The sequence below is a fragment of the Trypanosoma grayi genome, assembly GCF_000691245.1.
Source record: "Trypanosoma grayi strain ANR4 Tgr_417_V1, whole genome shotgun sequence".
Classification (NCBI taxonomy): domain Eukaryota; phylum Euglenozoa; class Kinetoplastea; order Trypanosomatida; family Trypanosomatidae; genus Trypanosoma; species Trypanosoma grayi.
The window spans coordinates 1-14721 of record NW_008826036.1 but is presented as its reverse complement, the minus strand read 5'-3'; the positions used below and the strand labels follow the sequence as shown (position 1 = coordinate 14721).

The window sequence follows — 14721 nt, the reverse complement described above, 5'->3', positions numbered from 1 at the left end:
AATGCTGATTTGGGCGAGATTACGTATTACCGAGAGAAGATGATACCTATTGGCTTGGCCTTTGCCAACATTCAACGCGTTGACGATCTTTACCCATTTGTTTTCCATTTCAATGAAGATGCGAGTTGCGAATTGATTCAGGCACCCACACAGGACGAGGATCCTTCCGAACTCTTATTGAATGGCTTGCAGCGCAGTGTGGCAATTCACACTCTTCAACAACTTCACGTTGTCCCTTACTTTGGTAATGCAGTATCAGAATGGGTTCGTCGCTTCTTGGCGCGATCCCAGCAGAATCTTGAGAACTGTCTTGTTGCTTTGGCTATATTAGGCGGTGAAAAGAGCTGTGAGTTTTGCCAACACAAGACATATGGGGCAGTTGTTTTGGATTCCATATCTGATGTTGCCTCTAAGGCTATTGTTTGCCTCGAAGCCGATGGAGACATGCGCTTATTTTCTACGAGTCTTTTAAGTCTCAAACCGTCCTTTGTAAGCCCACCGATATTTTCCCTTTCTGAGACGGAGAGTCTGAAGTGCTCCACCTGGCTTCTCGGAGAGCTCTGCCGGAGTCTGTACGAGGCTTCTGTGATTGTGCCCCTGCTGAATTGCGAAGAAGAAAGACGAAGGGAAATTGAGGACCTTTTCTTTGAGTCGACTACAAATACCATGAACTTGGACTTTGTGGGGCTTCTATGTCGTGGTGCTGATGTGGCCGATGCAGCAGAACAGGCTCCTCCAACTCCTCTGGATGGACTTTTGCCAAGGCTTCAATCGACTTCAGCTTCATTCAAGATGGTCAATGGTCGCCAAGTAGCGTCAGCAACTCCTGTAACAGTTGACAAGCGGTTGTCGAGCAACTCACTTTTTGCTCCTAATCCTTCCATTGGTGTGACTTCTCGCAGTGGCTATTCTGTGATTCGTGGCAATGTGCTACTTGAAGACGTGTTTTCATTCGCAGTGAGCATAACAACTGAGGAGAATGAAGACTTCCTATGGTACGTGGGTGTTTCATCGGAGACTAGGATGTATGTAGATCCTAGAAAAGTGGCACTCTGTAAGAAAACATGGGCTTTGTGCTGTCAAGACTCCACGGAGACGAACAACATCAACTGCTCGGTTGAGCCTGGAATGATTATTAGTGCTGAACACATTTTATTTGGCTCAGGAGATATTGTTATTGTACAGGTGGATCGTGGTGAGGGAACGGTATCATTCTCTCGCATAAGATGCGGTAAACGTGTGGACTTTGGTGTCTTGTTCGAGACAATTCCAAGTAAGGAAAAACTTCGGCCTTTTATCTTGGCGGGTCCGAATTCTGTTGTGGTTTTCTCCTTTTTGGGATGCAGCATGTTTCCTTCGAGGAGTATCTTTCCTCCCAGCAGCGTTACGTCTTGGAAGAACAGCTCCAGTTCGATGCGGTGTAGCTCATGCGAGGTGGACTTGGAGTCGTTCTGGTACGAAGGTGAGGGTGGCATTTGCTTGTGCCGTGACTGCTTCACCTGTTGGAAATACCCCAAAGCAATGTTCCACTTGTCGCAAGCTGAAGTACCTGTTTCAGACTATCTTGTCTCACAGCATAGTCCAAGGAAACTGCTTGTAGACAGCTTTGTAGAGTTTGTTGAAGACACGGTATTTACCTGGGTAGATGATAAGAGTGTAAATGTGGATATAGAGGGAAGCATCTGTGTGGCGAGAAGAGACACCGCTTTCGCTTCACTGGAGACATTCAATGCCTTTGGTAATCAGCGTATTGATGTTTGTCTGGGACATGTGGCTGGTGTGGACGGTTTTTCATTTGGGGGATTACAGCCTTTTAGTCCATTGTGGCGAATTGAAAATACGTCGAGTGTACGCTGCAGTGTTGATAGTGACATGCTTTTGGTAAGTTCCTCAGTGATTCCACACGGCACAAAAGTTGTGATGGAGTTAAAATTTAGCAGTGAAGATGAGAGCCGAACATTGAACGCGGCTGGGATATTTATTGGTGTGACAAATTTATTGAGTGACTACCGAACTATAAGCATGGCTGAGCTTGAACGTCGCATCGCAAATCACAATATGTGGGGTACTTGGTGTGATACTAGGAAAAAGATATCACCATCTCTAACCGTGTGGCTTCTTGTTGACATGACGAGGGGATCCATCATGGTGAGCTCTTCACTCTCAGGGCTTTACATGCACCCCGTAGTGGTGACCTGTAACTGCCCTGTTGAAGAAGAAGCGAACCTCCGCGTTGCCATTTTTTCTCACGACCGTTGCCATGTTACCTCTTGTAGTGGATTTGTCTCGTTGAATGATAGCATCGTGAGACCAAGCCCTTCACCTCTGGCTATAGGCCTTGTCCCAGAAAATGTTATGGATTCCAATTGTGAGGTTATAAATACCTCTTGTTTTCTTTTCGATACTCTTGCTCGGACCACTACACAAACCGCTGCGTCGTGGGAACTTGCCCCACTGGTACACCAGGAAGAAACGGACGTGCTTTTTTCTATTGGTGATACTATCACTATTGTACAAGAACAACTCATACTCACTGTATATCGAAATGGGTTGCTTATTGCTACACAGACACTATCAGAGGAGTTCCTTTCTACGCCTCAACGGTTTGTTGTCTATTTTTCTACGCGGGGAATGATCGCAACAACTGTTCCACCTCTATACGGGAAGTCCCACCTCGGTAAAGTTATTCGCACTTACGGTACAGAAATCGGAATCGTGGAGTGTATATGCCCATGCCAGGGAAATCGGCGGTACGCAGTGAGGAGGAAAGAAGTCCGATACTGTGCGCTCCCTGCAGATACACAGACAATTGATGTAGGTACGCGTGTGGCTTTTAAAGCCGGGAGCTTGAATGTACCAAAGCGTGGTACTGTAATGTCCATCGAAAATAATGCGGCAAATATACGAGATGATGAAGAGAAACGTACCTGGTTTTCTGTGGAAATGGGCTGTATTTACTTGTTGGAAAACGAGGGCCCTGAAGAGGTATCTCAAGGTTTGTATCCGCTCCTCACGCTCCCCTCCAGCAGTATTACACGTGTGTTTGAAGTTGGTAAAACAAAGTATCGACTGCAACGCAACGGGTCTTACAATGGAATCATGTTTGATGTTCAGGCACACAATCCTGTCGTACTGACGGGTTTGTCCGTTTTGACCTACACAACTGGACGACATCGAGTGGAGGTCTTCTTCAAGAAGGGATCACACCACACGCATGAACGAGAGGCTGGAGCCTGGACGAAGGTGTTCTCAAACCTTGTGGAGATGCACTCGGAGCGACAGTTCACCATTACGTTCCCTGGAATTCAGGCGGAGGCTAATACAACCTTCTCCCTTTATATAAATGCCACACACAATTGTGGGGTTGGACATTACTCGAAGGAGGACGGGTGCACTGGGGCTATTTCAAACAAGATGGACTCGGATGGAACGCTTACTGTATTCGTGGGACGCACGAGTGAAAGTAGTTCACCATTTTTCGAAACAAGTTCTACGCCACGGGGATTTTGCGGCTCCATTATGTACATGCAGAGCATGGACACAAGGCCTCCGTTGGTAGAACGAATATCATCATCTTCTGTAGAGACACCCTACACGAATTGTGATAAGAACAGTAACACTGTGATTCTACGAAGTCACCCTGTAACATCATCTTTGGCTTCTACAGCAGAATTTGTCGTTGAGGTTATTGGTGGCCCCATTGTGATTCGAAAACTCTACCTCCCGATGCTCCTGGATTCCAGCGTCAGACAGTGTGTTGGATCATTGCAGTTGCGTGTGTCTCTTTTCTACGCCCCCATGGATAGCCATGCTGATGCGCAGGAGAAGGAGCGGCGGTGGGTATGGGCCTATCATGCGGTGATGCCTCTTCGCAGTGACACTTGTTGGTTTCGTATGGAAGACATGGAAGTTTTTTTGAAGAGGGGGAATTATATATTTAATGCGGTTTGTGAGAAGGATGTGGGAGGCGTAGGCGTAGGACGGGGAGAAGGAGGAGGAGAGCGCCTAGCGTGTTTCCTCAAGGCAAAAGAGGAAAGCTACACTGTGAAGAACAAGGTGTACTCGGTGCGGGGCCTTGCTGGAGAGATACATGCCACAGTCACGAATAATGTTATCATTTCGGATGATCTCTGCGTTATATCTACTGGTGGGCATCTCAACCAAAACAACTCGGCGTCTTATAATGGCATTATGTTTGACATTCGAAGCAAACGGGATATTTTACTGGAGGAGGTGTTTTGCGTTGCGCAGACAACAACAGACAACGTGAACGTGAAGGTGTTCTGGAAAGAAGGTAGCATTGAAGGCGCAGAAAAGACACCATCACAGTGGCAACAAGTGGTTGCGAAGGATCTCTACCTTGCGGATAAGCAACCATTTTCTCCAGGTCTCCTTAATCTACAACTGCGGGCTAACCAGATGTATGCTCTCTATATTAACACTACATCAAGTTGCGGCGTTCGATTCTACAACAGTAGCGACGGTCATGTTGGTGACGTTGGCGATGAATTTGAGGATGACGGAGTCGTGACGGTTTTTGTAGGGAAAAAGAGCGAATCGCCATTACCATTTTCTGAAATACCAGCAGAACCACGGGCGCTTCGTGGACGGATTACCTACCGTGCTTTCATGCAGGAAATTTCGCTTGGTCTTAATCAGGCTATCTTCCCTGCGTTGAAGGGTTTTGTTGTCGCGCGTATTCTTGCAGCACTGATTGCATACGCTGGTGGTACAACATCATGCACAACACCCTTTGAAGACAGTACCGTCATTGAAACCCTCGCAAAACTTGCTACACCAAAAACCAATGCTGTCTGTGACGCGGAAACAGCAGGAAATCTGCTGAGCAGTATGATGAAGGAATCGCTTGTGGAAGAGTTGCGTGAAGGCATCCTGACACTGTCCCTTTCTGGTGGTGACATGGCCAACTTTAGTTCATTTGCCAAAGGTGATTTGGCACTTGTAGCCAAAGATGGGCATGCAAGTTCAACAGGGAGACTGGTCCGGCTTCTGGAGGACCCTGATGAAAATTCCTGTGTGGTTGTGAAGGATGAGACAGTAGCTACTAACCACTACTCGTTGTCGCTGGATAGCCTGCTTCCTATTATTGAGTGCCAGGATTGCCATCAACCTTTTGGAACCACAAGAATTTGTGGAGCAACAGGTAAAAAACACATGCCTTTATCAAGTGAAGAAGACCAGCTGATTAATATTCTGATAAAGTACTTCTCTCAGCGAGGCAATGTAAGTTCCGAGGTTAGTTCCGCACAGGTCAGATCACTCGTGCAAGATCCGGCGTCTTGTGCCCCTTGCTTTGATGAGCGATTGACAAATGTGTCAAAGAGAGCACACTGCCTGGGCGTGGTGCGAGATGGTCACACGGTAGAGTATACGGTGCCTCTTGATATTTTGTCGAAAGGAAAAGAGGACGGAGTGGTAGCTGGATTTGTTTCCCATTTCTTGTACAGCGAATCCATGAAGGCGTACGTCTCTCTTTCATTTACTCCCACTGTGGATTCATGGAGTGTCGTGTTCCTCTGCGACCTCCCCTATCGCCTTGCAGCCGACACACCTGTAAAGGTGTTTCTGGTGTCATTGGCAGCAATTCTTCAAGATGGCAGCAAAGAGGACCTCTTGTCGTCACCAGCAACATACTATGTGGGTCGGGGAGGTAAGATACATCAACCGTTATCAACACTCGCATCTTCATTACACTACTCGTGCTTGCAGAGAGATGGCTGCATTCATCTTTGTTTGAACGTACAGGAGGCACCCTTGCCATCTCTGACGCCATCTGTACCGACACCTAGGGAACGTTGGCTGTGGGCGAACGGCTCGGATTGTGTGGAGCTCCAGCCTACTAAAGCGTCCTTGTTGAATGGATGCTTTGGAAATGCAATGTGGTCAAAAGATAAACCGAGATTTTGTCAACTAACTGTAACATCTGAAACAAATGACAATGTCTTCTTTTTGGAGGCACAGGTGACCATTTCCAAAACCGTTAGCAAACTACTTTGGGATGAAGGCCGCAAGCGAGTGATTCATCGCAGCTTCAGCATTTCACGTGATGAGGAGCTTAACCTTGCTTTCACCGTGGATGGTGACTTCGTTGTGTATGACGAAGATGATAGCATTCGTTGCCACGTTGCATTTGATGATCTTCAATTGTCATCAACCAAATCTTTACCACCAACGATAGCAATTGTGAATGTGGGATCACATCCTGTGAAGGCGCATCTTCAATGCCAAAATTTTGCGAAGCCACGCAAAATGATGGATCGTTCCGGCAACTGGTCTACTGAATTGGGTTCATACTCACCAGAGTGGGTTTCATACGATCCTCTCAAAGTGATTGTTTCCAAAAATGGATTGACAGCTAGTTGCAATGGCGCCTCTGGTCAAGCAGTTATCGGTTCACATCTCCCAGTCTCTGGGCTATCAGCATTTGTTGTACGGATTGAACGCAGTGATCGTGCACGTGGTGACTCTCTCGGGGCTGGGCATTTTGCTGGAATTGTGGTGTCAACTTTTGATGAACTAGCGCCGCATTTCGAGATGCTGCGCAATAGGGTTAACAGTATATGGGCAGTGCAGGATGTATACGATACTGACTCTTTGCCGACCCAAGAGCGTATGCCACCCATTAGTGCCTCAGGCGACGAGCTGTTTTTGGCAGGAACGAAGTTGCGATTTCTCCTCAACCGTGAAGACGGCACACTGTCATTGGCGAGGGATAATGAGTCACCAAGAGTCGTCTTTCGAAATATTCCCCCAAACATACCATTGTCACCGTTTGTTCGACTTGATCATGCAAGGGCATCCGCGACTTTGGCACCGCTTTCATGTGGCGCTTGGGGTGACGGAGGTGGTGTTATGACGCCGCCTTCCATGATGTTTACTTCACATCCCGTGACACCTAGTATTCTCCGCCGTTTTCCGTACAGTGTGGTACTCTCCATGTTCGCTGTGTTTCGCGGCATGATAGGTCTTTTGCCTTCGGTGCAAGTTTCTGTCATTGAGGACACATGGGATAACCGTTTTCTCTCTACAAGATTTGGTTACCGATTGTCTGTTGCGCTCCAGTCTCTTGTGGAATTGGGCGCCTTCTCGAGGACGATGGCACATGCATCTGAGGAAGAGGTGGAGCAATTTTGCAGTCGCACCGAAATGCAAAAGATAATCAATGATTTGTCACAGAAACCAGATAAATCTGTTGTTGTTCTAAGAGATGCAAATAACATTGGTGATGATTTCGTTCTGCTCTTACCCGATAGATATGAGGTTGTCGGACGGATTGAGAATAGCTTCATGGTTCGCCTGTGGCACTTCGGTGATGATGGACCAAGTGAGCGAACCCTTCATGTTTTTCGTCTCGATGATTCGGAGGCATGTGTCAAGGCTTGCAATGTTGTCACGAAACACCCGTGTGTAATGTATCAAGAGGAGATTGTGGAAGGAGTGAAAGGAACATCTTGCTGCGGTGTCATTACTCATGGGTGGTATGACTGTACTTTGAGTTCCATTTCCATGATGAAGTTTAATGAACACCAACAGGGGGTTATCGCAAAGTCGATTATGGGAGCATTGGAGCATTGGCACCTTCACTGCCTGCCACATGGGCATGTAAGTCCAGAAAACATATACCTGAGATTAAGTGGCAATGACGTCATTTCATGCGTATTGTGGGATGCTCACTATGTAGAGCGTCATCACAAAGGGGCGTCTCCTAGACTACGATCCCACGGAATACGTGACATGAAAGGCGACAGATGGAGTTGTGCTCATATTCTAAGCAGTTTCGCCTCATTTTTAAGCGAAAACACCACATTTGGAAGAGCAGTGGAGCTTATGAAAAACACAGAAAAAAACATATCTGAAGTCCTAGATGAAACAGGTACACTTGCAGAGGAGTCTAAAAAAACGGTGGATGGACCTGTACTATGTCTTCGAATTGGTACAAATCTGAAAGAAGGAGCTGGTTCGTATAATGGTATCATGTTTGATTTGGTGGCAAAACGACAGAGAATAAAAGTGACAAAACTGAGTTTTTTTCCAGACACAAACTCATCGGCTCGAGTGTCGCTTTTTGTCCGAGACGGGACATTCATGGGCGTGGAGACTGAGCGGCAGAAGTGGCGACTTGCGCTACAGCGAGACATGGAACTTGTTGAGAAGGTGGAGACTGAGGTGGCAGGTTTTTACCCTATAAATATTCCACCAGGAGAGCATGTGGCCTTTTTTCTTCATACCACAAGTGGTGGGGGTGTCCTCTTCTATTCTGAAGCCGATGGTGTGAGAGCGAACATGGGTGCAGTGGAGGAGGAGAATGAATACATTGGCATCACCGTGGGAAAAAAATCAGAGAGTGTGACTCCCTTTATGGGAATTCAGAATCAAAAGCGGGTCCTTAAGGGAAGTATCACCTATGCATTATCTAAACGGAACAGCGGATACCGAAGCCAGATAGTGGCCAGCCCCCAAGAGGTAAACATCCCTTTGGGGCATCGAGTTGGTAGGCCTGTGCTTGTGTTTGCGTCGCTTCAGGGTCTGATTCTTGGTGAATGTGAGGAAACATGCCTTGTCTACTTCGTCGACGGACACACTGAATGGGTGCAATGGAATTGTGTAAAGGAGATCAGTTTCAATGAATCACCAGTTTGGGAAGAGCTTGAGAAAGGTCTTCAACAAAGACTGTTGGAGCGGCGGCGTACTTTCTCTGGCATGCTTGGCAAATGCTCTTGTAACAGACAGCTCCATTTTCACAAGACTGTGCAGACGAATGACATGAGTGGGGAATTGCAGCAGCGCAATACGTGGTGGGTATCTGATCCTATCCGTACAACCTCCATGGTGTCAGTGTGGCAGGTTGATGCACAGACGGATGCCACGTTGTTTGTGGTTACTTCGCCGGAAGGTTCTCAAATTGATTTTTCAAACGGGAGGAATATTTTGGAACATGGACAAACTTTTTTTTTCGTTGAAGAATGGAGTCGTAGTGTGACTTCATCAGTGGAGACACAAGTGGTGATAAAACAATTGCAGGAGAGCCTTTCAAAGAGCCCATTGTACTTGGTAGTTGGTCCTGTGAAGGCTGACGCAGGAAATGTTCCCGTGTCTGCTTTTCTCAGCATAATGAATACTGCTTTAGCAGTAAAGGAAACGACAGATACCACGGCAGTTGTCTCACTTGATCTCGGTAAATACTTGCAAGAGAATTTTGTTCTAAATGGTGCGGTACTGAGTTGCTGCACTGATCCTCCGAAACCGCCTGTGTTTACTGGAACGTCATCTATTACGTGGCATCGTGGAGTCCGCGTTACTCAAATACCCTCTTTGAAGTTGCACAGTGAGATCGAACCTGACCAGAAGAGCCATAACAAAGATGACGACGAAGGATCACAGAGTGAAATGACTCAATTCTTCGTAGAACTCCAGCCGAGAGAAGGCTGGATCGATTCCGATGTCATTCTACACGTGCAATCTCAATGCCTTGAGGTATCTGATAGGTATGTTCAACAAATTGACCATGGTGACCCCCCACTCTGCGTTGTTACGAAACCAACATTTGGGGGGCCAGTGGCACACGAAGTGGAGTTGCTTATTCTGAGTTCGATACACCACCCTGTGCAAATAACCTTTCAACACTCACCTACAAGTTGGATCGTCAGTGTGCCTTTGCCCGTGCTTAATCAATTTGGAGAATCTTATCTTTCTCCATCGGCCTCTGTGAGGAATATCCACCTGCGTCTTTTTGTCCTCCCTTGTGTGAAACGGGTACTTGCATCGGTTGATGGCGGAGTAATGTATGAGGTGCTTCCTGGAATCAGTTACCCTTCTGAATTTCACTTGGCGTTTTCTCTTTCTGGCCCAGGCTCTTCTGTGCGAATCTTGCGATGGCGGATGATGAACAAGGCTGGGTCAGCAATCACACGTGAAACGCTGGAGACTATTTGGGCGCATCTGAAGCCTTTTAACATTTCTCCGAATATTTCTCATACTGTAGGGGTACTAACACGACATTCACGAACCCCTGTAGGTGCACCTACTTTACGTAGCGGTGATATGAGACTTGTGTCACAGATAGAAGCTGTTATAATTTCATATGCTAGGCAACTCCTTGGGACAGTAGTTGTGGCTTCCAAACCCTCAAAGGTACAGAAACGTCTTCAATCATTGCTACCATTTACCCCATTACGAGGTGATTTAGTGGCTTTGGAGAGCCTGGTTTCTGCAGGTACACGGAGGGCATCTTTTTTTTTGATTGGAGAAGCTTATGCATGTCTTGCAACCCCAGCGGTAGGACAGAGCCTCGAAACGGTAGAGACAAGTGTCAACATCATTTATGCCTCTCTAAATAATGATGGCTTATCGCGGGTTTTTTCAACTGCATACGGATCTACCTTGATATTATTACTGCTTCGTACGGCAACGGTGTACACCCGATCTGTTCGGCATGTTGCTCTTCGCAGCGTTCTCAAGCTACTCAAGACTCCCCATTGTGATTTACCGTCTCATGAGACTCTGTGTGCATCTTTTGCTCCGTTACTGGGTATGATGAACGGACTATGTCGAAAGGGGAAAATGTCCTCTGTTGTTGTTCAACTTGGCATCTCACTTATTTGTGAATTGATTCGACGGTACCAGTTGGAGCGACCGACACTTGTAGCTCCAGGGAAAAACTCTGCGGTGCCCTATGCCATTGTCACTTGTACCAAAGTTGCGATCGGTGCCATTACACGCAATCCACCAGTTCCTTTACCTGAGGCTTTCACTCAGGAACCCAAGGAAACCCATCGCATTATTTACGAATTGCGCTTAGGTCCTCCATCCCAACAGGGATTTAAGTCTTCCTATGGTGTTTTCACTGAGACATTTCGTTGTACATTTGGCACCAAAAAGTTTCGAGTAGTTCTGGGTCCCACACGAAGCGGGAGCGTTGTTGTTGGTTGGGATATGGATGCAGTTTTGCCTGGATCTCGTCCTGGAAAGACTCCGCGTGTAGAAGATGGATCACCAAGAGTTGCGTTGCCGTCTAGTGGTTATTTTATTGAACCTAACGGTAAAATATTTATCTGCATCAATCACACAAAAGAATTACAACCCCTCAAAGTAAGGGCAAAGGCTGGAGACGTTATTGCTGTTAAATGCCTGTACCACGAGCAGGTTGTCATCATTGATCTGTATCGCAGTGGACGCAGTGAAAGTACGACGCGCTTTGAAACTTACCCGAATGAAATGCTGGCACTTCCCGTCTTTTACGCGGAGAGGGAAGGGGATGCTACATTTGACGGTGAGTCTCTTTCGGAGGTGTCTACGGGGATGGACGTTGCCCAGCTGTACAACGACTTGCAACAGTATCCAGATCGCCCTGATACCGCTGTTATTCCGCAGTCGTATGCATTTTATGCTGAGTTGGCTCTTTACTGTCAATCTGTTCTTGGTCCAGAAGAATCGCTTAATTCCGTGGAAAGTGCTGCGATGGTTACTGCCCATTCACACGATTTGGCTGGGTTCCCCCTTCTGTCGGCTTTCTTGGGCGTCAGCGCGTTCAGCACGGAGGTTCCCCTACATACCTTGGTTCCATACGTCAAGCGTCTGAAGATCTTTGATGTCTTGACTTCTGTTTTTTCCGTCGTTGTGGACCTTAGACGCAAAACGGAGCTTTTTGACTTGTGGAATAAGTTGAAGGGCCTTTGTTCTGCTGAGTCATCAGAGAAGATTCAAAATGAGACGATGAGACCTTTTCGAAACCGTCCAGGTAACAAGGCCCGTGTGATTATTCACACAATGCAGGCACATCCCTCTGCGCGACTTGGACCATATCCAACACTCATGCGCTCCATTTTTGGGCAGCTGTTTGTGCAGCTTCAGGGAAGCCCCATTTCGACCTTCTACGCCTCACCAATGTTTACGGTGAAACTTGCAGGCTTTGGCTCCACTGACGCTGGTGGGCCGTATCGTGATGTTCTATCGCAGCTGGCAACAGAGGTTATGACGACACACCCGAGCGGCACATTTCAGCTGAACCCGCTTTTTGCTCCATGTGGTCGAGGTGGCCAATCGGCCGTAATGCCCAACGTGGCGTTGACAGTGGCCTCTCAATCTTCTCTTATGTTCGAGTTTTTTGGTAAGTTGCTTGCAGCGTGCTTTGTGACAAAGGATCTTCTTGCGGTGGAGTTTCCGCCGTTATTCTGGAAGTTCTTGCTCTCCGAAGAAACGTCGACGCGAGATCTGGTAGCAATGGATCCTGACATTTTGCGTCAACTGACACCAGAGGAATTGATGGATCGCACCGCCGATGAATTGGAGGAGAGGTTTCCCGGCATTCAGGAGAACTGGATGATGTTTTGTGCCGAAAACCCGGAAGTTGGCGCTGAGATTGATTTTCCCCCAAATAACACACCTTCTGCCGAGCTACTTGCTGAACAGATTTCCATGCTCGAGCTGCACAGATATGACACGGCAATGGGCTACATTCAACACGGTTTCGACGAAGTGATTCCATTGTATACACTAAATGCCTTTCGTTGGCAGCAGGTGGAGCTGGGTGTGTGTGGGACGCCCAAATTGTCTTACGACGCGCTACGTAAAGTATGCGAAGTAGGATTACCTGCAGGTGATGCACAAATGTTTCTGGAGGTAATTTCATCAATGACGGATGAAGATCGAATGCTGCTATTACGCTTCACAACCGGACAAACAAGACTTCCGTTGAGGGAGGCAATAAAGGTTCAACGTGGTGGAGCCCACAACTCTCTCCCAACGAGTAGCACATGCTTCTTCACACTTCGTCTGCCTTCTTACTCTTCTGCTGATGCAATGCGTGAGAGAATTCTGTACGCTGTTCGTCAATGTAAAGCCATCGACACGGATGGTCAGGCACGAGAACACATCGTTTTAGATAGCTGAGCGCTCGTGAAGAGACGTTGGAGGGGTGCTGATGCTTTTCGAGCTATTTGTTCGTGTTTGAGAATGCGACGGTGTTGTCTCCAACATGACCTCTTCTCAACTCTGTCGAGAGGGGAGGGTGGGAGGCACTCTCTTTGGAGAAGCTCTTGGTTTGGCGGTGGCGATTCCAGACCACGATTTTATCTGAAGCGAATGACAGTGGGTGTAACTTCACTCATTGACACTCTGTTTTCTGCCTCATCTGTACTTCCGTTTGCCATGGGTAGCGCTCTGTTTGATTGCGCATATGCTTGCTGTGCTTGGTTTCCATTGTTGCTGCTTTTTTTTTTATCTTGTCCGGCTGACAAAGTGTTCGCTGAGGATACCACGACATTTTCACGCCGTTTGTTCTTGAACGTGCTTGAATAGGCATGTGGGGGTCTGTAGTACCTCTGAATACCACACTTGGTACCTCCTTCCTTTTTTTTTCTTTTTCTTCTCTTGCATCTGTTTTTATACACTGGCTTATTAAGCGAGACGTCTGAGGCGAAAAGGGCCTTGAGTGCCGGGAAATGCGTTCACCGTTCCATTAAGGGGAAGTTCTCCACAGGCCTGTGATACGATCGTGTGGTGCTGCCTCTTTCCAGAGAGTGTTCCTTGCTCCAGCTGCACCAGCGATGTCGCGGAGCCACCACATGTGTCGCATGGTGGTCGAGGGCTTTGTGTGGGGAATGCGCGTGACTAGGCATCCCTCAAAGAGGGGGAGGGGGAGGAGGAGAGAAGAGGGTGAAATATAGTTGGGAGAGTATCGTGTCGTGAGGAATTATGTGAGTGTGAGTATGTGTATGTGGCAAAAACAGCCTTGTGTGATGCCATGGGATGCTGTCTGTTCAGAGGTGAGAGATCCAGTTAAATGGGTTTTCCGTTTGGGATCAACACCATGGGTGGAATGTGTTGTGGGGTGCGGCGCTGCGTGAGGCTATGTGAGTGGTGAGTAGCGGTGACTCTACGCGGCGGAGCAGGGAAAATGTACGGTGCCTTACCACAGAAGAGGGTGAAAGCGTCCGCCCGTTCGTGCCCACTGATAGGCCCACCACCCACGCTGGCTGCTAGACATAACCGACCAACATGTGCTGCTCATCGAAGTAAAAACGCGTCCGTTATCCTTTGAGTATGACAACATCAACTTGATGAGTTTATCTCCTGACATAGCTACGGCAGCTATTCATTCACCTTGGTTTCTCCGCACCAAGGACTTGGGCATTCTCTCAGGTGGCAGGGCTCGTGAATACCGTATCACCTAGGGGACACTGCCGTGCGGAAAATGATTTGCCGAGACCTTCGCAACAGCGGTGGTGGGATATGCATTACCAAAACAACTGATGTCGTCATTTTAAAAATCAGTATTGTGTGTGACTTTCGTTTTCTACACGAAAAAAAAACACGTTGAAAGTGCACAATATGCCGCTGCCTTTTCTGCACTGTTTCGCTGTACTCTGGAAGGGCCACGTGGCGCCATGTGTGGGCTTGGATTCTCATTCTCTCTGTGTGTGTGTGCGCAGTGCACACGCCGCGTGGTGCACAGGTGACGGGCCGGGCTACAGCAAGAGGCGGCGTGTGCGGGTTGTTGGTGCCGTTCGCCTCATTCTTCTCTTTCCTTGTTTTTGCTTTCGTTCCTGGACTGCCTCTCTCTCTGTGCGCTTGCGCAGGATCGCCACCACTATTATTGTAAGCAAAGCCGACAACTTTTATATTTCGAACATGAAGTACGCCTCCGTGGATGACTTCCTCGAGAAATGCGCGCTGAAGCGGGACCCGCACCAGCCTGAATTC

General features: G+C 47.7%; 2 protein-coding genes across 2 annotated transcripts; both read left to right on the top strand.

The window, feature by feature from the left end:
- Positions 1-39: 39 nt before the first annotated feature.
- On the top strand, positions 40-12909 carry DQ04_04171010 (hypothetical protein; the record flags this gene model as incomplete). The annotated part of the gene is made up of 1 exon (XM_009313394.1): positions 40-12909. One exon carries the CDS (start codon positions 40-42, stop codon positions 12907-12909), a length of 12870 nt encoding a protein of 4289 aa, XP_009311669.1.
- A 1440-nt stretch (positions 12910-14349) lies between these two features.
- On the top strand, positions 14350-14721 carry DQ04_04171000 (hypothetical protein; the record flags this gene model as incomplete). Its single annotated transcript, XM_009313393.1, has 1 exon — positions 14350-14721. A coding segment is annotated over one exon (372 nt), but the record flags the coding sequence as incomplete, so codon positions are not given.